The sequence below is a fragment of the Vipera ursinii genome, assembly GCF_947247035.1.
Source record: "Vipera ursinii genome assembly, chromosome: 3".
Classification (NCBI taxonomy): Eukaryota; Metazoa; Chordata; class Lepidosauria; order Squamata; family Viperidae; genus Vipera; species Vipera ursinii.
Genome location: NC_139516.1, coordinates 94,121,773 through 94,145,847, shown reverse-complemented (window position 1 = coordinate 94,145,847; position 24,075 = coordinate 94,121,773). Strand labels below are relative to the sequence as shown.

Sequence of the window (24,075 nt, the reverse complement as noted above, 5' to 3'; positions counted from 1 at the left end):
TTCATGACATCAGAGCTGTTATGTCAGTATGTTAGTGTCAGAAGATATTTTACTGCCTTGTAATGGAATTAGAAGCTGTAGTATTCTGAAGCAAGATAAAGTAACTCTCAGGGAGAAACTGCCTAATAATGGACAATTCTACAAACTCTTCCACCATTTACAAATGTTGTCCTCATTTTGTGTAAACGTGCTGCTGAAATTCTGCTTTACCTGAGCTACATTTCATAACAGACACCTTTTTAGTCAATGGCATGATTGAAAAGAACTTGTAAAAATTCAGATTTTAATTTACTTGAGTTCAGATTTCCTTTTTCTTAGTATTTCACAGCTGAGGACACAGTGCACTCTCATCATCATCATCAATCAATCAATGATTCCTTGAACAAAAATTACAAAAAGCCATGTTTCCCAACAATCCCATAGGATTTTTGTTTTGTTTGTGTTTTTGGAATGATAGGAATACTTGAATCTCTAGGGAACTAAAATTACTGTTTTTTAAATAGGCATTTTATATATGGAGGCAGACTGTTCTCTTTTGACTTAATCACATCTGCCCTGATTAGTCAGTGTTGAAAAAGAAGATATAAGGTGACATTTTAAGAGAAGTTGCCTGAACGTGGTCTTCTACTAATTGAGATCTTCAGTATGAGGAAATTTGGAAGAAGGAGACTAATTTTTTCTTCTTCTTCCTTTTACACATGTAACATTGTCTTGCTTAAAAGAGGTTTGGGTATGTTAGGCAGTTTAGTTCATGACTGATAATAGTTGAAAGACAAAAGGAAAAGGGAGGGACAAAGAGGGAGAAAAATTCTTTTACATAGATCTCTAATCATTTTATCCTATTGTAACATAGAATTTTTAACCTAAACTTTAATTGTCTTATCAAATGAATACTTCAAAATTTCTATATGTCATTTGATCTGTGTCCTTTTGCAGCTGCTTGTACAGCAAGTGAAGAAGATATGAGAGAACACAATATAAAGCTGAAGTGGATCAATGGGGATAAAATATATTCCACAGATGGAAATACTGTTGAATTTCAATGTTTAAGAGGCCATAAACTACATCCAAGTTACAGAACATTAAGAGTTAATTGTGTGAATGGGAAATTTGACTATCCACGTTGCATTCCTGTATGTATACTTTTAGAAAAATACTTTAATTCATCAATATTAACATTTCTTTCCCTTTTCTATATGTTTATTTATGCATTGAAAAAATAACTTAAAATAGTTAAAAGTCTGACAGATAAAGTTGTAGATGTAATAGATTCTGAGGTAACTTGGTCTTCTTCAATTCTTCTAAATCAGAACACTTCTTAAGATTCCTATGAACTAAATAAAATTCCCTCCATTCAGAGCAATGGGAGAGAAGCACTATGGGGATGGGGGTAATACTTTAAAATAATGAGGAATGGGGCACGGAATGATGAATCTGCCAACATTTCATCTCTTCTGGTCTGTTGCTGAATCCTGACAGATTCCAAGATGAAGACTAGGAGATTTCTCTGTGCTGGGGGTGAAATGAGTGGAAACTCTACTTTAAACCCACTGGGCTAATTTCACTGATTTCATTGGCCTGAGTACAAATTTAGTTGCCTCAAAATGAATGGTTCCAAATGAATGCCCATACATTCTACTTTAATTATTTCATTTGCATTGATATTGAAATATTCTCCTTCTCTTTCAACTTGCATATTCTTACTCACTTACTCACGTGTCTACATGCATATTTATAAATACCTGTCAGAAGCCATAGGACCAGAACAAAAAATAAAATTAATTGAATTAGTAACCACTAATACTAATATAGCAATAAGCACATAGACTTATATACCACTTCAAAGTGTTTTACAACCCTCTCTAAGTGGTTTACAGTCACAGCATATTGACCCCAAATATCTGGTCCTCATTTTACCAACCTTGGAAGAATGGAAGGCTGAGTGAACCTTGACTTGATTAGTATCAAACTCCTGGCAAAGGGAATGCAAAGCCTGCAATACTGCATTCTAACCACTGTACCACCAGTGTAATCATACATTATTTATTACACATAAAATAAGGTATCCCATGAAATATTTCTAAGCTTAGAATAGATGGAAAAATAGATTGAACAAAATGATCCTCTGAAACGAATTGGACAATATTTATTGATTATCCATCACTAAATGAAATTCTGTTGATCCCAATCCCCATAGTTCTTCTTTCCCATTGCTCTGAATGGAAGGAATTTAGTTTGGATAACAGAAATCTTATTATATGATGGGTTTTGCATTTGAAATTGCAATTAGTACAAATAGTATTAGTGAAATACAAATCTGTGTTGAGCTTTACATGTAAATAACAAATATTTCTATCGTGGACATTTTATTAGAACATCTTAGTTGATAAAAAATGAGGACTTTCTTGGCCTTGCTGGACTACAGTTCCCAGTATTGGCTCTGTTGTCTGAGGATAATGAGAATTTGTTTATTTGCTGCATTTGTGTTCCATCTTTCCTCAAATGTATCCTCTGTGAGCATGGTTTAAAGTTTTGTAACATCTAATTCCCAAATCCTATTTGGAGTGGGATTCATTCAGATTCATTCTTAGTGCCAGAGATTATTTCCCAAAATATCAAAAATGCCTAATAAATTATTAAAGGTTATTACATGTCATTGTGTCAAAAGTCATCTTTAAAAAAAAGAAAGAAATTGCTCAGTGATAAAACGGTCTACAGTTTTTGAGTCACTTGAGTGGTTTTGTTCATTTGATGTAAAAATGGCAATGCTGACATTTCAGAATTTTATTGTCCATGTAGTTTGATACCTTAAAATTATTGCAGGATGCATTCTGCTGAAGATCAGATGAATCAGTTTAAAAAAGAATTACATAAAATGTACAGATGCAAATTTATTTCTTTACTGTTCATTTTTATTTTACAGAACTAAGTAAATGAACAAGAGAACATATACAGCATCTTTAAACCAGAAGATGAATGTCTGAAATCATATATCATTCTCTTTAATATGTTCACATGAAGCTGGATTGTATACAGTTATAAACAGTGGATCCAAATCTAAAAGCCTGTTTTATAAAAGACAAATTTTACCAACTGTAATATCCTGGGAAAATGATAAATTTCTAGACCATCTTCAAGCAGATAAAATATTAAAATGTAAGATTATATATAACATCCCCTAAACTCCGCTGAAGATGTTACCTAGCCTGGTAATAAAATATTCAGATACCAACACACAAGCTCGGAGAGCAAACTTCCACCCTCATAATGTAACATTATAAATACATTTTTAAATGCATCTGGAGGGAAGAATGTAGATTATTTTCTCTATATATATATTAGCTATAAACATTTGATTAATCTGAATTATCAATCAGCAGCCCATTTTAAAGCAATGACAATAGATCATTGAAATTGATGTTTTTACATATAGAGGTGTTAAGTTCTTTAAAAATAAAAAAAAATCCATAAATGATTTTTACCATCAAACAATTTTGTATATATTTTGTAAAGATACATTTAATACTCCAGTTCACAGTCTAATCCAAGATCCAGAAAGAGTGGCTCTGGAAATAGCCTAATCTACTTTGATGTTCAGAACCTGATGGAGGTTCAGCCAGATGGATTTCTATAATTGTTTTTGTTTTGTTTTATTTTTGCTTATTTGTTTTTTACAGTACAAAATTATATATTTAGAAGTAATTAAAGATTAAGATAAAGTTTAGAAATTGGCACGACAAACTACATTCCTACAAAAGCTGTTATTTAACACAGAATGGGCTAGAATTTGCCATGACTGACTCATTGTTCTATACAAAGTGAACCCATTCAAAGTGAATGTTGTAGCAACTGTTTGAACTAACAAATTCCTCATTTTTAGTTTACTAACATAGACTAACAAGGCTATGCTTCCTTTAATGAACAAAGTGAAGGTGACTTTATAAGGAATTTGATGTGTCCTTCTTGAATGTGATAGAGCTGTTTGGTGGAAATTTATACAGAAGTATACGATATTATTTCACTGGTCTTTTCTAAGCATTAATTGATTTGCCAGATTAGGTCAGCCAACTGATGCAGCTGATGGAATACAAGTAATGCTTGTTTAGCAGCCACAATTGGAACCAGCAATTCAGTTGTTACAAAAAAATAGTTGCTAAGTGAAAAATTATGTGACTACTTTTGATTTTATTTCAGGTCCCTTTGCTTATAGCATCAGATGGATATGACCCCATATGCCAGTGATGGCGAACCTATGGCATGTGTGCCAGAGATGGCACTCAGAGCCCTCTCTGTGGGCACACCTGTCGCCACCACCAGCAGCTTGTGCAGGTCCATTAGGCCACTGCCGGAGCCTTGAGTGGCAGCCCCGCCCAGCACAAAGGAGGCAAAGCAACCGGCTAGCAAGCTCAAGTAGAGGTGGTAGAGCATGCCCCCATGCACTTGCTAGCCTCTGTGTGGGGGGGCGATAGTGTCAGGCAGCAGTGACCTCTGCCTCACCTTGCCTTGCTCTGCAGCAATGGCATCCCCATCCTACCCCCATCCTCACCCTGCAGGACGAGCCTCCTGCCCACTGCCTCACCCACCAGAGACCCCCTGGATTTCCCCCAATCCTGCCCAGCCCCCAAAGGCATCCCCCCACGAGCAACATCAAGGTGACCATGCCCACCCTGGCCACGACCACCTAGTCTGCCATACCACTGCGGCCATGCCCATGCAGTGGGCCACACCCTCATCCCCCCTGAGGGCACCACAATGCTGATGTGGCCCTGGCACTTTGAAATAAATAAGTGGGTTTTGGGTTGTGGTTTGGGCACTCAGTCTCTAAAAGGTTCGTCATCACTGCCATATACCTAGTGAGGCTAAATTAATGGACTCAAAAGGAAGCCAGATAAAAGGGAAGATCTTGTAGCCTTTTATCCTGCTCCCAACCTTTTGGAATGTTCACTCTCATGCTGGGATAATTAGCAAGAAGACAATGTTTATAGTTGCATTGATTTGAGGGAAAGGGATGACAAGTGCATAAACAAGCACACAAAGAGGAATATACATTGAAATGCACGTAGTACTGCCAGCTGTTTGCCTAGCCCTAGTGCAACTCATGAACCTCTTAGGATGTGTCTTTCTGCCAGGTTCCTGATTTTACTTGTGGGAAGCTTGCAGGGAATATAGGAAATTGCAGTCATGTGACCCCTGGGACACTGTGAAAACTAGAACTTTGAGGACCATTGGAGATTCCCCTTATTCCATGCCATTGCAGTTTTGAATGGTTGCTGAATGAATAGTCATAAGTAAAGGATTACCTGTAATTGCAAAAGCTTGGCTCCCATGATTGGAATACAGAAATGTGGTATGGAAGTGTATGAATTTCTAGCTGAGAAGATAAATAAATAGAAGGGGGAGAAGAATGGAAGAAGGAAGCTGCAAATGGGTATATTGTATGAATGAACCTTTATTGTCAAAGGACAACCATGTATACATTGAGATTGGCTGAGCCTCCCTTTGTGCCCCCACCGCCAACTCACAATGACAGCAAACCCTCCATCTTATTACACCATGTAAGCTAATTGCACAACACACCGGCCTCACAAGTCAATCATACATAAAGTTTATAAAATTATTTCTCATTCAAGAGCCTAACAGTCCATGGATAAAAGCTGTTCTTCAGCCTGTTGCTACAGCTGGCTATATACCGTCCAGGGTGTGAGTCATTCCTGAGAATTTTCCTCACTCTTCCAAGGCAGCGAGCCCTGGCGATGTCATCCAGTGGTGTCAGGGGACAGCCCACAATGTCTTGTGCTGTGCTCACCACCCTCTGTAATATTTTCCTATCTGCGGCTGTCAGACCAGCATACCAAACCACAATACAGTACAAGAGGATGATCTCTATAGTAGACCGGTAAAAGAGGGTCATTAGCCGTATCTATATATGTAAATAGATACTGATGACCAAATATTGAACTCCCATAGGAAGGTATGAGACTGCAATTGTTAAGCAGAGCTCCACCTGATCTCTGAGGTCCTCTTTTAGCACCCACCATGCAGATGGGTCCATGTAAGAAAACCAGGACTGGAAGAAAGATAACCAAAGCTCAAGCACAAAGCTTTTTGGAGCTCCTGAATGAAGGAATGTCTAGTTAAAAAAAATAGATTGCATTCCCACTTCAGAGATGTATAAACTGTAGAAGAAGAAATGTGACAGGAAAACACTCAAAACTATATTTGTAAGGAAGACTATTCCCTTGATACAACCTGAAGAGGTATTACCAGATAAGGGAAAAGAAGCAAGATGGTAAATTCCTCTCCCTGTAAAATGGGGATAGCAGTTGTTGTTGTTAGCTGCAAAGTCATGTCCAACCCATCACAACCCCATGGACAATGTTCCTTCAGGCCTTCCTGTCCTTTACCATCTTCTGGAGTCCATTTAAGCTCACACCTACATCTTCAGTGACTCCATCTAGGCACCTCATTCTCTGTCGTCCCCTTCTTCTATTGCCCTCAATCTTTCTCAGCATTAGGCTCTTCTCCAGTGAGTCCTTCCTTCTCATTAGGTGGCCAAAGTATTTGAGCTTCAACTTCATGATCTGGCCTTCTAAAGAGCAGTTGGGGTTGATCTCCTGTAGGACTGACTGGTTTGATCACCTTGCAGTCCAAGGGACTCGCAGGAGTCTTCTCCAGCACCATAGTTCAAAGGCCTCAATTCTTTGGTGATCAGCCTTTCTTATGGTCCAACTTTCACTGCCATACATTGCAACTGGGAAAACCATAGCCTTGACTATAAGCACTTTTGTTGACAGGGTGATGTCTCTGCTTTTTAGTGTGCTGTCTAGATTTGTCATGCCTTTTCTCTTGAGGAGCAAGCGTCTTTTAATTTCTTGGCTGCAGTCCCCGTCTGCAGTGATCTTGGAGCCCAGGGAAATAAAATCTGTCACTACCTCCATTTCTTTCCCATCTATTTGCCAGGAATTGAGAGTGCCGAATGCCATGATCTTGGTTTTCTTAATGTTAAGTTTCAACCCAACTTTTGCACTCTCCTTCTTCACACACAAGAGGCTCTTTAGTTCTCCTTCACTTTCTTCCATTAGAGTGGTATCATCTGCATATCTTAGGTTGTTAATATTTCTCCCGGCAATCTTAATTCCAACTTTTGATTCATCTAGCCTGCCTTTCTCATGATGTGCTCTGCATATAAGTTAAATAGGCAAGGCGACAGTATACAGCCTTGCCGGACTCCTTTCCCAATTTTGAACTAATCGGTGGTTCCATGTCCAGTTCTCACTGTTGCTTCTTGACCCGCATATAGGTTTCTCAAGAGACAAATAAGATGGTCTGGTACTCCCATCTCTTTAAGAACTTGCCACAGTTTGTTGTGATCCACACAATCAAAGGCTTTAGCATAATCAATGAAGGAGAAGTAGATGTTTTTCTGGAACTCCCTAGCTTTCTCCATGATCCAGTGTATGTTGGCAATTTGGTCTCTAGTTCCTCTGCCTCTTCGAAAACCTGCCTGTACTTCTGGTAGATCTTGATCCACATACTGCTGGAGTCTAGCTTGTAGGATTTTAAGCATAACTTTACTAGCATGTGAAATGAGTGCAATGGTGTGATAGTTTGAACATTCTTTGACACTGCCTTTCTTTGGAATTGGAATGTAAACGGATCTTTTCCAATCCTGTGGCCACTGTTGAGTTTTCCAAATTTGCTGGCAAATTGCGTGTAGCACTTTTACTGCATCGTCTTTTAAGATTTTGAATAGCTCAGCTGGAATACTGTCACCTCCACTAGCTTTGTTGTTGCTCAGCTTTTCTAAGGCCCACTTCACTTCACATTCTAGGCTTGAGGTCAGTGACCACCTTATCGTGGTTATCAGGGACGTTAAGCTCATTCTTGTATAGTTTTTCTGTGCAATTTTGCCACCTGTTCTGTTAGGTCCCTGCCATTTTGATCCTTTATCATGCTCATTTTTTTCATGAAACGTTCCCTTCATCTCTCCAATTTTCTTGAAGGGATCTCTGGTCCTCCCACTTCTATTGTTTTCTTCTATTTCTTTGCACTGTTCATTTAAGAAGGCATTCTTATCTCTTCTAGCTATTCTCTGGAATTCTGCATTCAATTGGGCATATCTTTCTCTTTCTCCCTTGCCTTTTGCTTCCCTCCTTTCCTCAGCTATTTGCAAAGCTTCCTCAGAAGGCCATTTTGCTTTCTTGCATTTCTTTTTCTTTGGGATGGTTTTAGTTGCTACCTCTTGTACAATGTTGTGAACCTCTGTCCATAGTTCTTCAGGCACTCTTTCTATCAGATTTAATTTCTTAAATCTATTTGTCACCTCTACTGTATATTCAACAGGGATATGATTTAATTCATACCTGAGTGGCCTAGTGCTTTTCTCTACTTCCTTCAGTTTAAGCCTAAACTTTGCAACGAGAAGCTCATGGTCTGAGCCACAGTCAGCTCCTGGTCTTGTTTTTACTGACTGTATAGAGCTTCTCCATCTTTGGCTGCAGAGCACATAGTCAATCTGATTTCTGTGTTGATCGTCTGGTGATGTCCATGTGTAGAGCTGTCTCTTGGGTTGTTGGAAAAGAGTGTTTGCTATGACCATCGTATTCTCTTGACAAAATTCTATCAGCCTGTGCCCTGCTTCATTTTGTACTCCAAGGCCAAACTTGCCTGTTATTCTGGTTATCTTTTGGCTTCCTACTTTAGCATTCCAATCCCCCATGATGATAAGGACATCATTTTTTTGGTGTTAGTTCTATAAGGTGCTTTAGGGCTTTGTCTTCCTGCAATCCTGCCTTTGTGCTGTATAAGTGTGGGGGAAAAAATCCCTGCAGTGGCTCCCAAAAGGGGAGTCTTTCAACCATGAAGATCTAAAGCAAGGGCAAAAGTTATGGGAGGTCAAAAAGAAGTTTATAATGGCCAATATTCTGTGCCAATTCTTTTAGATGTTTGATGTTACTTTGAGTTCCAGTCAGGTTTGCATATGCCTCCCAAAATTCTTTACAGCCTTCGTTTGGTTCAGTACATAATCATTGGCTGCCCATTTTCAAGGGTTGTTTCCTGCCTTAGCTGTTACTTTAGTGGACCCAGGGTTTGTGATGTCCAAGTGAGGTTAGTCAGTGTGCTATTAATATTTCTTAAATTGCACACAGTGAGCCCTAGGACTCCCACTCTGAGTCCACTACTGCAACATATTGAGGGTTTGGGTTTGGAAATCTCTTTTTTGCTACTTCCTCAGTGGATGATAAATCGCCTGAGGGAGGCATGGTTCCCTCCCCCTTGGAATTTTCAGGAAGGTATGCATGTAAAGGCCTTAATAACACATAGAAAGAGTAAGGCTGGGGAGCTTTACTGAAGCTAGGTGAAGGGGATAGCCTCAGTGTGGTGTTGAATGGTGTGTGTGTGTGTGTGTGTGTGTGTGTGTGTATGCAGCTACTTATACAAGACATGCGATACAATGTCATAGACAAATTTTCCTCCCAGCAGACAGAAATTCAAGTTGTTGACGACTTGCTGTGACAACCATTCCAAATGCCATCCCTCCATGAATTCATTTTACTGGCTTATTACAATAGAAATGAGGCAAGAACGAAAACCTTACAATGAGTTTCCACCCTTCTGCCATAGTCTTTCCAGTTGTCTTCTGAGGCTTCACATGGGGGCCAGTGGCTCCAGGATTCCTTCCTTTCTCTGCAGCTTTCACAGACATCTGGGAAGATCTGTTCCACTCTGGTTGCATGGTGACTTTCTGCTGGATGGCTGGATTCATACCCAATGGAGGGTCTTCTGTGGAAACAGCATCTGGGTCAGTGTGCTCTGCTTCCAAAGGTTGTGGAGTTTTCTGTACTGGGCTGAAAAATTTAAGAACAGGGTCCCCTCCTCCCTTTGTGATCAGACAAAAGCATGGAGAACCAAGGTTAAGAAATGGAGAAGTGGAATGGGGGGAGGTGGATAGCTTGTAGCCAGTATTTTGAAAAGACATTAAGGTTAACTTTACAGATGTTAAATAGATGAAACCCACTTAAACACACAGTAAAGGAAGAATTTTTTCCCCCTGTAACTGAACTTTAAACATTCCCTTCTGACAACCTTGGGCTTTTCTTAAAAGTGGCCTGGTGAACTAGGGTGGTGGTATTTTCCTTTTGCTTTGCTTTGCTCATTTTAACATTTATAAGAGAATTTAAAATTCTTTTCTCTAAGGATTGGAGATGCTCAACAGTCACCTTTACCTCCAGGACACATAAAGACTTTGACACATACACAAGCAAAGACAAAGAATAAAGAAGAGGAAAATAGAACACTCAGTTTTCACACCCTGGTCATTTTCACCATAAATATCAGTTAACTCAAATTAGGAAAGGCACAAATCTTAAACATATCATGTGGTTGCATAGAAATATATATATTTTTGGGTCCTCCTTCCAAGCTGCCACACCACCAGCCCACTTCCCATGATGCTGTGCACCTCCCCGGATGCTGCCATTCGCCATGTGGCCTCCAGTCACTGCCGGAGGTCACGCCTGTGCAGGGGAGCCTTCCAGATGGGCCTGCTGACTCCCAGCTGGCCCCGCCGCTCTCCACCGCTCACCAGCTGGTTGCTGCATCTGCTCAGGTGTGGGACAGGCCTGCTGACTCCCAGCTGGTCCCGCCGCCTTCTGCCGCCTCCAAGCTGGTCACCATGACTTTCTCACCTGGACTCACTGACTCCTGGCTGGCTCCGTCGCCCTTGGCTGCTTACCTGCAGAGGCCGGGTGTACGGGTGGCCACGGATGCATGGGGGACCCTGTCTGCTGTTCCTGCTGACCGCCGGACGGTGCCTGGGTCCTTGGTTGGTGCAGCCCCCAACAGCAATGGCGCAGAGTGGCTTGGGTGCCTGAATGACAGCAGACAGAAGCTCCACTCGGCAGACATCATGACCAGCCAGTGCTCTGGGTTGGCAGGCAGCCGGCCCGTGGAGATATGCGTCCAACCTGGGAGGCCTGAACCCACAGACGGGTCCTTGGGGGACGGGTGTGGTTTGGGGCCCACCACCCCTGCCAGTGACATATGATGGCCACCCTGATTGTTTGGCTATGTTCCTGGGCCATGCCATAGGCCAGAGCGTCTGCTGGTGCATCATTTCAGGGCAGGGCTAGATGGGGCTCTCCACAGGGCATGTGTCATCCATGGCATTCCGAACAGGTTGCAGGACTGGTTCCGGGTGGGCATTGAGTTGGACGTTGGACTACAGGAATTCCGGGGAAGGACAGAGACCATGTCTGGAAACTGTAGAGCCATTGAGAAGCCAAGGGAGGATGAACAGAACACCCCAGTGGCGACATCAAAGGCTCCCATCCCGGTGTCCCGTCCCGCGATTCGGTGTTTCCGGTGCAACCAACCAGGTCACCGGGTGGCAGAGTGCCCAGTCCCGGCACCCTGAGTGGTCCCATCCAACCCTCCTACACACTGTGCTATGCCTAGAAGGTCCGCGGAGTGCTCACAAGCCACACACCAGCTACAGGGTCAAGCGCCTGGGATGATGGAGACACCGACAGTTGTCGGACCTGTGATCTACGATAGTGCAGAGGACTAGGAGGAGGACCCTATGGTAAGCATGCCAGTATGTCTCTTTGTGATCCTGGTGATGTTGGTAAGCCCACAAATGGGACGGAAGAGGGAGTACCGGGCATTAATTGACTCTGGAAGCACCCATTGTCTGATCAGCCAGACAGTGGTATCTGAGGTGGGCATTAGGACGGAATGCTTGACCACCCCACTCAAGTTCCAGCAGGTGGAAGGGTCTCTTCTGGGGGGAGCACCAGTGACCCATGTGATGGAACCCATCCAACTGGAGATGGGTGAGCATTGGGAGACCTTGCAGTTTATCGTGGTACCCACCATGACTGAGGCTGTAATCCTGGGGCTTACCTGGCTGGATAAATGGGGTCCGACGATCTGGTGGGAGGGGGGTTACTGTTACCTCCACCTTGGGATGGGACCCCAACCGCTGGGTCACACCCATGCAGGGCTAAAGGGGTTGACTGGGGAGGAGAAAGCCTGTGTAGCGGAGCCTGACAGGTGGACCAGGTGCCATGGGTATACTCTGACCTGGCTGACGTCTTCAATGAGCGGGAGTGTGACATCCTACCACCCCACCAACCAACGGACAGCGCTATTGAGTTAGAACCAGGGGCTAAGCTGCCTAAGCCCTGCATGTACACCATAACACCCTGGGAGATGCAGGAGCTGAGGCGGTACATCGATAAGAACCTGGCAAGGGGGTTCATCCAACCAGCTCACTCCAAGATTGTGGTGCCTGTCCTATTCAAGGAGAAGAAGGATGGGACCCTTCAGTTATGTGTGGATTTTCGGGGCATGAACGGTGTGTGTGTGGAGCACCTGTACCCTCTTCCCCTCATGAAGGACCTGCTGGCCCATCTGGCCAAAGGACGGGTCTTTACGAAACTGGACTTGAGGTAGGCGTACTACAGGGTGAGGATTAAGGCTGGTGACGAGTGGAAGATGGCCTTAAATTGTCCACTCGGTACTTACCAGTTCAGGGTGATGCCGTTCAGTCTGCAGGGAGCTCCCACGGTATTCATGCAGCTGATTAACCAGGTGTTGCATGAACACTTGTACCGTGGAGTCCTGGTCTACCTGGATGACATCCTTATTTACACTGACACTGTGAAGGAACATATTGCCCTGGTCAGGCAGGTGCTGACGAAACTACTGGAGGCTCGGCTATATGTTAAACTATCAAAATGTGAATTCCACAAGCCCCAGTTGGATTACCTGGGGTTCAGGATATCTGCAGGTGGGGTGGAGATGGACCCGAAGAAGGTGGAGGCTGTCCAACAGTGGCAGGCACCACGGACCTGGTGCCAGCTGCAAAGCTTCTTGGGGTTCACCAACTTCTACCAGCAGTTCAACCCGTCTTTTGCTTCAATCGCCCTGCCTCTTACGGAGGCCATGTACCGGTCAGAAGCTGGTGTGGTCCACGGCATGTCAGCAGGCCTTTGAGTTGCTGAAAGCCCTGTTTGCTAGGGAGCCCATTTTGTTACATCTGGATCCTAACCTGCCGTTTGTTGTTCAGGTGGACGCTAGTGATGTTGCGGTAGGGGTTGTCCTCCTTCAACAGAACAACAATGGATCCCTCCAACCGTGTGCGTATGCCTCCAAGAAGTTGACCACCACCGAGTGAGCCTGGGCGATCTGGGAGAAAGAGGCCTTTGCCATCCGTTGGGCCTTGGAGACATGGCGATATCTCCTGGAGGAGTCGAACCACCCATTTGAAGTGTGGACTTAAAGACCAGAAAATGACACGTGCTGCTGCTAGACGAATGAGACGAGAGCAAGAACAAGAACAGCAGAGAGTTATGATGGCACCTCCAAAACCTACTTACAGTGAAGCAGTGGGAGGAGCGCGACCTAAGAGAGTGCAGGTGATTTTGGAAGAAGCGCTCCAAAAGCTTCAGGTCACGAAAGATGGCGACAAAGTTTCTAACCTGGAATGTTAATGGCTTAAATTCACCACAGAAGAGAAAGAAAGTATTTCAATATTTAAAACAATTTAAGAATGATGTTATTTGTCTACAAGAAACACATATTAGAGCCACGGACCAAAAGTATTTGTTAAATTCAAGGTTGGGCACACAATTTATTGCTTCTGCAATGGGCAAGAAAAATGGAGTGGTTATTTATGTTAAGAATACTTTGACAGCGGCTTTAATTGAAGCAGATAAACAAGGAAGATACATTATAATTGAACTGTTAATAGAAGGCAAGAAAACGCTTTTGGTTGGATTATATGCTCCTAATCAACAACAAGGAGATTTCTACAGTTTATTACACAGCAAGATTACTCAGTGGGATTATAAATCTTGTATTTTTATGGGAGACTGGAACGGTGTTTTGGATGTACAAATGGACAAGGGTTTTTTTTTAAAAAAGCACCCCAAGTCATGCTAAATTGCCTAAATCTTTTTTTGAGATGAAGGATGACTTGGAATTGCGAGACATTTGGAGAGAAAGAAATTTGCAAGAAAAGGACTATACTTTTTTCTCCGATAGACATCAATCTTTCTCCAGGATTGACTTTATATTAATCACTAATGATTTTTTTTCTAGGATTAAGAAGATCAAGATTTGTCCAAGAACTATGTCTGATCATAGTCCAGTATGGTTAGAGATAGAAAAAGATAATAGGAATAGGCGCTCCTGGCGCTTAAATGAAAATTTGTTTAGATATCAGGAAAATGTGGAAGAGTGTAAAAAACAGATGAAGGAATTTTTTTAATATGTATAAAGGTACTTCTATTGAAATGGTTTGGGATGCTAGTAAAGCTTATATGAGAGGTGTACTAATATATTTGAACAACAAATATAGACATAACTTGGAATTTAGGAGGAAAGAATTAGAGAATGAAATTAAGGAAAAAGAAAAGGCTTTAATTTTGAATCCATTGGATGGGAAGATTAAAGAGGTAATTAATTTATTAAGGGGCCAGTTTGATAAGTTGATGGCTGACCAAGTGGCAACTAATTTACGGTATGTTAGACATAATATTTTTTGTAATGCTAATAAACCAGGTAGATGGCTAGCTTATTTGTTAAGGAAGAAGCAAAGGGCTTCTAATATAGATAGAATAGAACACAAGGGTAAGGTAGTGTACCAGCAGAGTCTTATCAAAAAGACCTTTGTTGACTTTTATTCTAAGTTGTACACTAGAGATAATATTAGAGATGCAGATATAGATAATTACTTGGCAAGAGCTAATATTCCTGTTCTTACACAAGAACAAAAGGAAGAGATGAACCAATTGATAACTGATGAAGAAATTTTTTCAGCAATCAAACAACTGAAAGTGGGCAAAGCGCCAGGTACGGATGGATTGACTGCTGTGTATTATAAAAACTTACAGTTAGAGATGGTGAAGCCTTTAAGGGAACTCTTTCAGACAATTCAAATGGGAGGAGGGGTACCTCCGTCTTGGAAAACTGCTTTTATTTCTTTGATCCCGAAGGAAGACCAGGATGTCACCCAGGCAAAAAATTATAGGCCAATATCACTTTTGAACACGGACTACAAGATATTTGCTAAAGTTTTAGCTAACAGATTAATGAGGGTAATGCAACAAGTAATTCATGGTGATCAAACTGGGTTTATAAGTGGTAGACAAATGAAGAACAATGTGAGGCATATAGTAGATTTGTTGGAATTTTTGGAAAGAAACAATCAGATCCCTGCAGCGTTGATTTTCTTGGATGCTGAAAAAGCCTTTGATCAATTGGATTGCCAATTTTTGTTCAAAGTATTAGACAAAATGAAATTTGGGGATAAATTTTTACAACCAATCAGGGCAATATATCAAAAGCAAACAGCCCGCATAATAGTTAATAATAGTTTGACTGAAGTATGTAATATTGAAAAGGGTACAAGGCAGGGGTGCCCGTTGTCACCTTTATTATTTGTTTTAACATTGGAAATATTATTGATTAAAATACGGGACTCGGATAAAATTAAGGGAATTCAAATTAGAGATCAGGATTATAGATTGAGGGCGTTTGCAGATGATCTGGTTGTTACAGTGACTCAGCCTGATTATTCAGTTGTAGAATTGATGGAGATAATAACACAATATGGGAAAGTTTCTGGATTTAAGGTTAATATACAAAAAACTAAAATGTTGTCTAAAAATATGACAGTATCACAAAAGGCTGTCTTAGAAGAGCTAACGGGATTTGAAATAGTTAAAAGGGTTAAATATTTGGGGATATATTTATCACCCTCAAACGTAAAGTTATATAAAAATAATTATGAAAAAGTTATGGGGAAAAGTACAAAAAGAATTAGATAGTTGGAAAAAATTACAATTATCTTTATTGAGAAGAATTGCAGCTGTGAAAATGAATGTTTTGCCAAAATTTTTATTTTTATTTCAAATGATACCTATACTTAAAAAGGATTTAAATTTGGAGGAATGGCAAAAAGGAATTAATAAATTTGTTTGGGCAGGGAAAAAGCCACGAGTTAAATTTAAGATTATGCAAGATACGCGTGAAAGAGGTGGTCTTAAAATGCCTAATTTTAAATTATATTATGAAGCTGCTGCCTTGTCAGTGATAAGTGATTGGTTTAATTTAACACAAGCGAGATTATTAAATCTTGAGGGCCATGATTTGTTATTTGGATGGCATGCATATTTATTGTATGATAAGAAGGTGGACAATGTGTTCAAGATACATATTTTAAGGTATGCTCTGTTGCGAGTTTGGAAAAAGTACAGACACAAGTTAAATTATAAGATAAGTATTTGGGCAATACCCAAACACGCAATAGAAAATATAAATGTTGGATTTAAACATGATGTGATTACATATAAGGAAATTCTGAGTTTTGAGAGGAATGTATGGCAATTAAAGCCATATAATATTTTAAAAGAAGAAAAGATTGTACAAACCTGGTTTCAGTATGGGCAATTACAGGCTAGGTGGAAAAAAGACCAGAAAATTGGTTTCTCAATGATTGATGAAAATTTGGTAAAGCAAATTAGAGATCAAGGTCAAGCACATATAAAAAGGATATATGTTGCATTGATAGAAATTGATTCAGAGACGGAACTTGTTAAAGACTGTATGATAAAGTGGGCTCAGAATTTTCAAGAAGTTATTACAATGGATACTTGGGAAAAGATCTGGGTGAGAAATGTAAAATTTACATAGGCCCAAAATTTAAGAGAGAACTTTTATAAAATGTTTTATAGGTGGCACTTAGATCCTAAAAAATTAGCAAGTATGTATCCGAACTGTCAGCCCAAATGTTGGAGGTGTGGTTGTGAGGATGCAACGTATTTTCATATATGGTGGACTTGTAAAAAGGTTAAAGCTTTTTGGATTAAAATTTGGTGGAATATGCAAAAAATATTCAAGAAAAGGATAAAGTTTTGTCTGCAATTGTTTTTACTGGGCATTACCACAGATACTACTGTTGTGGACACTAAGTTGATGTTGAATTTAATTACGGCAGCGAGACTTTTAGTAGCGCAATATTGGAAGAAGGAAGAGCTGCCGATTATAGAAGAATGGACTTTAAAAGTTTCCAATCTGGCGGAAATGGCAAAGATTTCAGCGTATTTGAAAGACCAGTCGCAACAGAGATATATTGTGGAGTGCCAAAGATGGATTGATTACATCCAGAAAAAATATGGGACTAAAAAGTTTCACCTAGCATTTGAATAAGTATTGGATTTATGTGATATATAAACTGCTTGTAGTTATTTTATTAAGAGTTAAAGTGCGATAGAATTTAATATTTTATTGTCGTTTGCATATTGTAGATTATGTTTGTTTGTATTTTTATACCTTGTATTTAGCTCTGGGAAGTCGAGGGGGAGGGGAGGGAAGAGTTGGGGAGGTTTGGGGAGGGGGGAGGGGGTTGGGAGGGGTTTTGTTTTTTAAAAAATGTACTGTAAAACTTTTCTATTAGAAAAGAAGAAGAAGTGTGGACTAACCACAAGAACCTGGAGGCCTTACAAACACCCTGACAGTTGTCGCTGAAACATGTGCGATGGGCCCAATACTTCAGACAATTCCGGTTCACCCTGAAATACGTCCCGAGGGGATGAAACATCTTGGCAGATACATTGTCACATCTACCACAATACGACAGCAAGAGGGAGGAAGTGGTAGAAGCACTCATGCCGCCATGCTGTTCTGCAGGGATGGGAGATGTTGCATTCCACTGCAAATTCCCGGGGAAGCCGGGTAGAGGATGGGCAGAGCCGTCCAGTCAGGTGGTTGGTTTCTCAGATGCATCCTTTTGTCTTCCAGGTGAAGCCTTTGTAGGGGGAGCTGCCTTTCGAGCCCCGTGGGCCTGACACTTCAAGGGGGAGTCGGCTACAGGTAGCGGCTCAGTGTCTCCCACCTGACAGGCCTCGGGTGGCCTGGGTCCTCCTTCCGAGCCACCACACCACCAGCCCACTTCCCACGATGCTGTGCACCTCCCTGGACATCGCAATTCACCGCGTGGCCTCCAGTCACTGCTGGAGGTCGCGCCTGCACAGGGGAGCCTTCCGGACGGGCCTGCCAACTCCCGGCTGGCCCCGCCGCTCTCCACCGCTCACCAGCTGGTTGCTGCATCTGCTCAGGTGTGGGACAGGCCTGCCGACTCCCAACTGGTCCTGCCGCCTTCTGCCGCCTCCCAGCTGGTCACTGTGGCTTTCTCACCTGGACTCACTGGCTCCTGGCTGGCTCCGTCACCCTCGGCTGCTTGCCTGCAGAAGCCGGGCGTACGGGCAGCCATGGATGCACGAGGGACCCTGTCTGCTGTTCCTGCTGACCACCTGATGGCACCTGGGGCCTTGGTTGCCGGTTGGTGGTTTTTCAGGACCCAGATAGATGCGGCTGGACACCTGGGTCCTCCTGGCCAGTCTCCTGTGGAGCAATTGTGTGGTGGTGAGGCCCAGGGGGCTTGAGATGCTTTGGGAATCAGGGTGAGGGTTGTATGGGGTACTTACGGTGTTGGAAGCAGCATGCCAGATGAGGGGAACGATGAAATGGCACATGCATGCAGGACTGCAGAAAGGAACTGAGGGGGAGGGGAATTGTATATATAGCCGCAAGGATGGATGTTGGCTTGTGTTGTGGGGGTGGAGCTATTATGCCTGATGGCTATTTATGTGTGTTGGGTTACTGCCAACGCTGACTTTATTTCCTTTGGACGCTGAATAAAGCAACTTTGGTTTGTCACCCGTTCCTGCTGACTGCTGTGTGTTTCTTCATGTGGACAGAAGGTTCTTGTTTATTGAAGAGCAGAACTACAACAGCATGTGGCTCTGAGGCAGGTGACCACACAGAGCCAGGAGTGGTGGGTTTCTATACCTTCCTGGGTTTTTGTGTTTGGAGTTGCTCCTGTTCCTATGGCATGAACTTTGAACTGAAATTCAGTCTGCCCTTTCGGTATTCTGATGGTGGTGGATTAATCCTATTATGTCCTAAATGTCATGTCCTGCTTCCCTAAGGCTGTGGCTGATGGCTATGTCCTGTGTTGGATTTTTGGATGAGGGGTTGCTGGTTCTAGGGGTCTTTGTCTTTATAATCCCATAAGCCCCATGCTTCCTGATCCAGTCTTTTTGAAAGGATTATCAAATCTGCATTTCAACAGAGCTGGTTTCTGCTTGAGGCAGAGAGACTTGGCTTGTGGTGGTTTCTGTCTAAGAGTTCATCCATTATTCTTTTGGAGAAATATAATATTCTGCCTTTTTTTAATATTCCCCAAAATATTTTTTTTCTCATAGGAGGGGAATGCTGTCTTCCTACACATGATTATGACACTAACGCATAGCAACCAAACCAAGGAGGTGACGTATAGTATAGATCAATACATATGGAGATGGGGAGGATATTTTATATAAACAAAACTGTATCTGTGTTCATTCTGTATAAATGTAGTTAATCATTAGCCAATCTTATCAATAAGACTTAGTACATTTTATTTATTTTTACAAATTCTACTGAGGTAGTATTTAGTGCTCTTCAAACAATTTCCAGAAGGTCAGTATACTATGAAATTTTGTCAGGGTTGCAAGATTTATGATACTCCATATCAGACTGATGCAATTTTTTCTCTCTGATTAACTGCCTGAGCAATTTTACAATTACTAAAGAAGGTTTCTTCATTGTCAACAACAAATAATATTTTGACAGAAAGCATGTCATATTTTGAAACAAACATTTTGAACTGAGTCAGAAAGATCTCATCTTTTCTTTAGTGAAAAAGTGTTTCTCTCACCCAGCTCTTTTAGTGTGGGCTTGTCTACATTCCTTTGTCCTAGCCCAGGAGTCAGCAACCTGAAACAGTGAAAGAGCCACTCGGAACCGGTTCCCTCACAAAAGGAAAAACTGGGAGCCGCAAAAAATGTGTGCGCATGCGCATACATGCACACATCTGCAGAACAGGATTTGACTGAAGAGTGGAGCCAAGGGGAGATATGCACCTACCCTGCATATTTGAATTGATTGGTTGAACTTTTTTAGTCCCACTTTTTTTTTTGGACTGCACATGGCAGAGGACTGGGAGTGGCAGGAGACGGCTGAAAGAGCCACATGCGGCTCTGGAGCTGCGGGTTGCAGACCTGTGTCCTAGCCCCATCCCATTAGCTATTTAGTCAGAGTCTATGAAAATTACTAGATCATTAATAAAAATATCCAGTAGAATCCACAATTATGTCACATGTGTCATGAAGGTAGTGTGCAAATGAAATTAATATGTAATTTGCAAGTATTTGCATGATGATGTCAGGTCACACATGATGTCTCAGTTTCTTGCCCTCCCACATATTATTTCTATACCTATTATTAGAAAAGCCAACCCAGCCTTCCAGTCCAAACCATCTCCAGTTCAATGAAAAAAGAAAGAAAAAATAGAAAATAATCTCCCCTATCTCTTAATGTTTCTCATTCCTAAATGAAATACTGAATGACTGCAATTAAGTCCAAAACAGAAATTGAACTAAGGCATAATAACAATAGCTGATTTGGAACTGACCAACTCAATGACTGTTGGGGGGGAGAAGAATCATAAATAAATACAAAAACATTAAATCCCAAGAACATACTAATATTAACTTTAAAGTGTAAGATGGAAAAACTTCCATCAGAAATGGATTACTGTGGAATCTAGCAGTAATTATTGACAGGGAAAAATTTGGGGGGTGGGTTTACTTTTTTTTCTCTCTCTCTCGCAGGTATTGGAAATTCTTGCTAGGAACTCCTTAGCCTTTACCATATTTTCATGCCTTTCATATCCAAAAAGACTTGTAAAAAAGCCTAGATCTGAGGAGGAATACCATTAACAACTGCAGAAAAATGTGCCCATTCTTCATACTGTTCTCTGGCTATCGCACATTGCAAACAATACCTGCTTCTTTTTTTGCATCTCTTTAAATATCACATCTTTGATAATAACATGAGAAATTAGAAGAACGTGTGTGTTTTTCCAGGGGCACAAGGATGAATAGATGTGATTCTTCTTCTTCCCAGGTTGGATGAAGCAGGCTTGCAAAAGTAACATGCACTCTTCAGTATGAACAGGAGTTTAGACCAGAGTTTTGATAAATAATGCAAAGTTTAGAATCAAGAAAAAAAAATGTCCCACAGAAGTATATATGAAATGAGAACAGTCACATATTACAGCATAAGGCAATATTCATGGGTATTTCTGAAAGGGAGACCTTTAAATGTGAAAAACATCCAAAGAATTGAATATGCATTTAAACAACCATTTTATTTTTATTTTTATTTTATTTTAATTCCATTTATATCCCGCCCTTCTCCGAAGACTCAGGGCGGCTTACAAGCTTAGCAGTAGCCTTCATTCTATGTATATGCCTGCTTATTAGGGCTTTCACACACACCCCAAGCGGCATTATTACAAAGTCAGCTTATGGCCCCCAACAAAATTGGTCCTCATTTTAATACTAGAATATTAAATAATAACAAAACATATATAATATTTCAATAATATATGTGAGGATATTGTGTGATGGAAATCAACTCTGGGATTTAATGACCAGGGTGTTCCCAAGGAAATACCAAAGGTATGATATTCTTGGGTCAATCAATCTGTCTTTTACGTTTACGTTTACGTTTACGTTTTATTTAATTTGTATACCGCCCTTCTCCCTAGGGACTCAGGGCGGTTCACAGGGCATATAAATAACAATACAATACTATACAAAAGTTAAAACAAAGATTAAATCAGTGCCCAGTTAAAAACAATAATACTATTCTAAAACAACAATTTAAAACCCAACTCCCCCGTCAGGCCAGACCGGCTAATTCAAATAAATGGGTCTTCAGGCCACGACGGAAAGTTCGGAAGTCTGATGCCATCTGGAGCTCCACCGGCAGTTGGTTCCACAAAGCCGGGGCACCCACAGAGAAGGCTCTCCCCCTGGGGGCCGCCAGTCGGCATTCCCTGACCGGAGGCACCCTGAGGAGGCCCACTCTGTGGGAACGCACAGGGCGGAGGGGAGTTGACGCTGGCAGCAGGTGGTCCCCGAGGTAACCCGGACCCATGCCATGTAGGGACTTAAAGATCATAACCAAGACCTTGAACCTCACCCGGAAGACAACTGGTAACCAATGCAGCTCGCGGAGCAAAGGTGTAACATGGGAGTACCGGGAAACTCCCAAGACAACTCTCGCGGCCGCATTCTGTACCAGTTGGAGCCTCCGAGTGGTCTTCAAGGGAAGCCCCATGTAGAGAGCATTACAGTAGTCAAGGCGAGAGGTCACGAGCGCATGGGTGAACATGCACAGGGCATCCCGGTCCAGATAGGGCCGCAACTGGCGCACCAGGCGAACCTGGGCGAAAGCCCCCCTAGTCACGGCCGCCACATGATCTTCCAGGGTAAGCCGTGAATCTAGGAGGACTCCCAAGTTGCGAGCCCTATCCACGGGGGGTAAGAGCTCACCCCCCATAGAAAGAGATGGAACATTTTGAATGTCCCGGGATGCCGGAATGCACAGCCACTCAGTCTTGTCAGGGTTGAGTTGAAGTCTGTTCCTCCCCATCCAGACCCGAACCGCCTCCAGGCAACGGGACATCACAGCGAGGGCATCACTGGGGTGGTTTGGGGTCGAAATAAAAAGTTGGGTATCATCGGCATATTGATGATACCCAACTCCAAAACCACGAATGATCTCACCCAGCGGTTTCATATAGATGTTGAACAGGAGAGGCGAGAGAACCGACCCCTGAGGCACTCCACAAACGAGAGACCTAGGGGCCGATCTCTGCCCCCCTGCCAACACCGACTGCGAACGTCCCAGGAGATAGGAGGAGAACCACCGAAGAACTGTGCCTCCCACTCCCAATCCCCTGAGACGCCACAGCAAGATACCATGGTCGATGGTATCGAAAGCCGCCGAGAGGTCTAATAGGACTAGGACAGAGGAATATCCCCTGTCCCGAGCCCTCCAGAGATCATTCACCAGAGCGACCAATGCCGTCTCCGTGCTGTACCCGGGCCTGAAACCCGATTGGTAGGGGTCCAAATAATCCGCTTCATCCAGGACCAGAGGGAGCTGATGCGCCACCACACTCTCAACAACCTTCGCAAGAAAGCGAAGGTTGGAGACTGGACGAAAGTTGTTCAATACAGCTGGGTCCAAGGCAGGCTTCTTGAGGAGAGGTCTCACCACCGCCTCCTTCAAGACGGTGGGGAAATAACCCTCACTCAAAGAAGCAGATATAACCGCCTGGAGCCAGCCTCGTGTCCTCTCCCTAGCTGCATAAACCAGCCAGGAAGGGCACGGGTCCAACAAACATGTGGAGGAGCTCAGCCTCCCCATAATCCTGTCCACTTCATCAGGGGTCACAGAATCAAACTCTTGCCAGGTAACATTGACAAGACCGCTCGTGTCCTGATCACCAGACTCTGCCCAGTTGGAGTCCAAACCGGTCCGAATCCGAGCGATTTTATCCGACAGATGTTGACTAAATTCCTCGGCACGACCCTGCAAGGGATCCTCCCTCACCTCCTGATTAAGAAGTGAGCGAGTCACCCTAAACAGGGCGGCCGGGCGATTATCTGCGGACGCAATGAGGGTAGAGAAGTAGTTACACCTCGCCACCCTCATCGCTGCGAGATAAGACCTAATATAGGTTCTTAACTGCAACCGGTCGGGTTCGGATCAGCTCGACCTCCAACAGCTCTCTAGGCCCCGTTTCCGACGCTTCATCTCCCGGAGCTCCGCGGAAAACCATGGAGCTCGCTGGGATCTGCGCCGGGTCAGGGGCCGCAAGGGTACAACCCGGTCAAGTGCCTCAGTGGCTGCCCTTTCCCAGGCTTCCACTAAGGCATCCGCCAAGCTGTGGGCAATGGAGGCAGGTGGGGACCCCAGTGCCGCTTGGAATCTATCAGAATCCATTAAGCGTCTGGGGCGGTACCATCTGATTGGCTCCGTATCCCCACGCCGGGGGGTGGCAAAACGGAAGACCATCCGCAGGAGATGATGATCGGTTCATGACAGGGGCATAATAAATGGAGAGCCCCCACCAAGATCATCCAACCACCGTCTAGATAAAAAAAT

At 42.7% G+C, this 24,075-nt stretch overlaps 1 protein-coding gene across 5 annotated transcripts in view; it reads left to right on the top strand.

Annotated features, from left to right (window-relative positions):
• CFH (complement factor H) overlaps positions 1–4,515 on the top strand; it is a 121,411-nt gene extending 116,896 nt beyond the window's left edge. For all 5 annotated transcript variants that reach the window (XM_083358884.1, XM_083358883.1, XM_083358885.1 and 2 more), the window contains 2 exons: positions 937–1,133; positions 2,924–4,515. In XM_083358884.1, coding sequence (XP_083215010.1) covers positions 937–1,133; positions 2,924–2,929 — 203 coding nt within the window. In that variant the 3' untranslated portion in view covers positions 2,930–4,515. The remainder of the gene's footprint in view (positions 1–936; positions 1,134–2,923) is intronic.
• Positions 4,516–24,075: the final 19,560 nt, after the last annotated feature.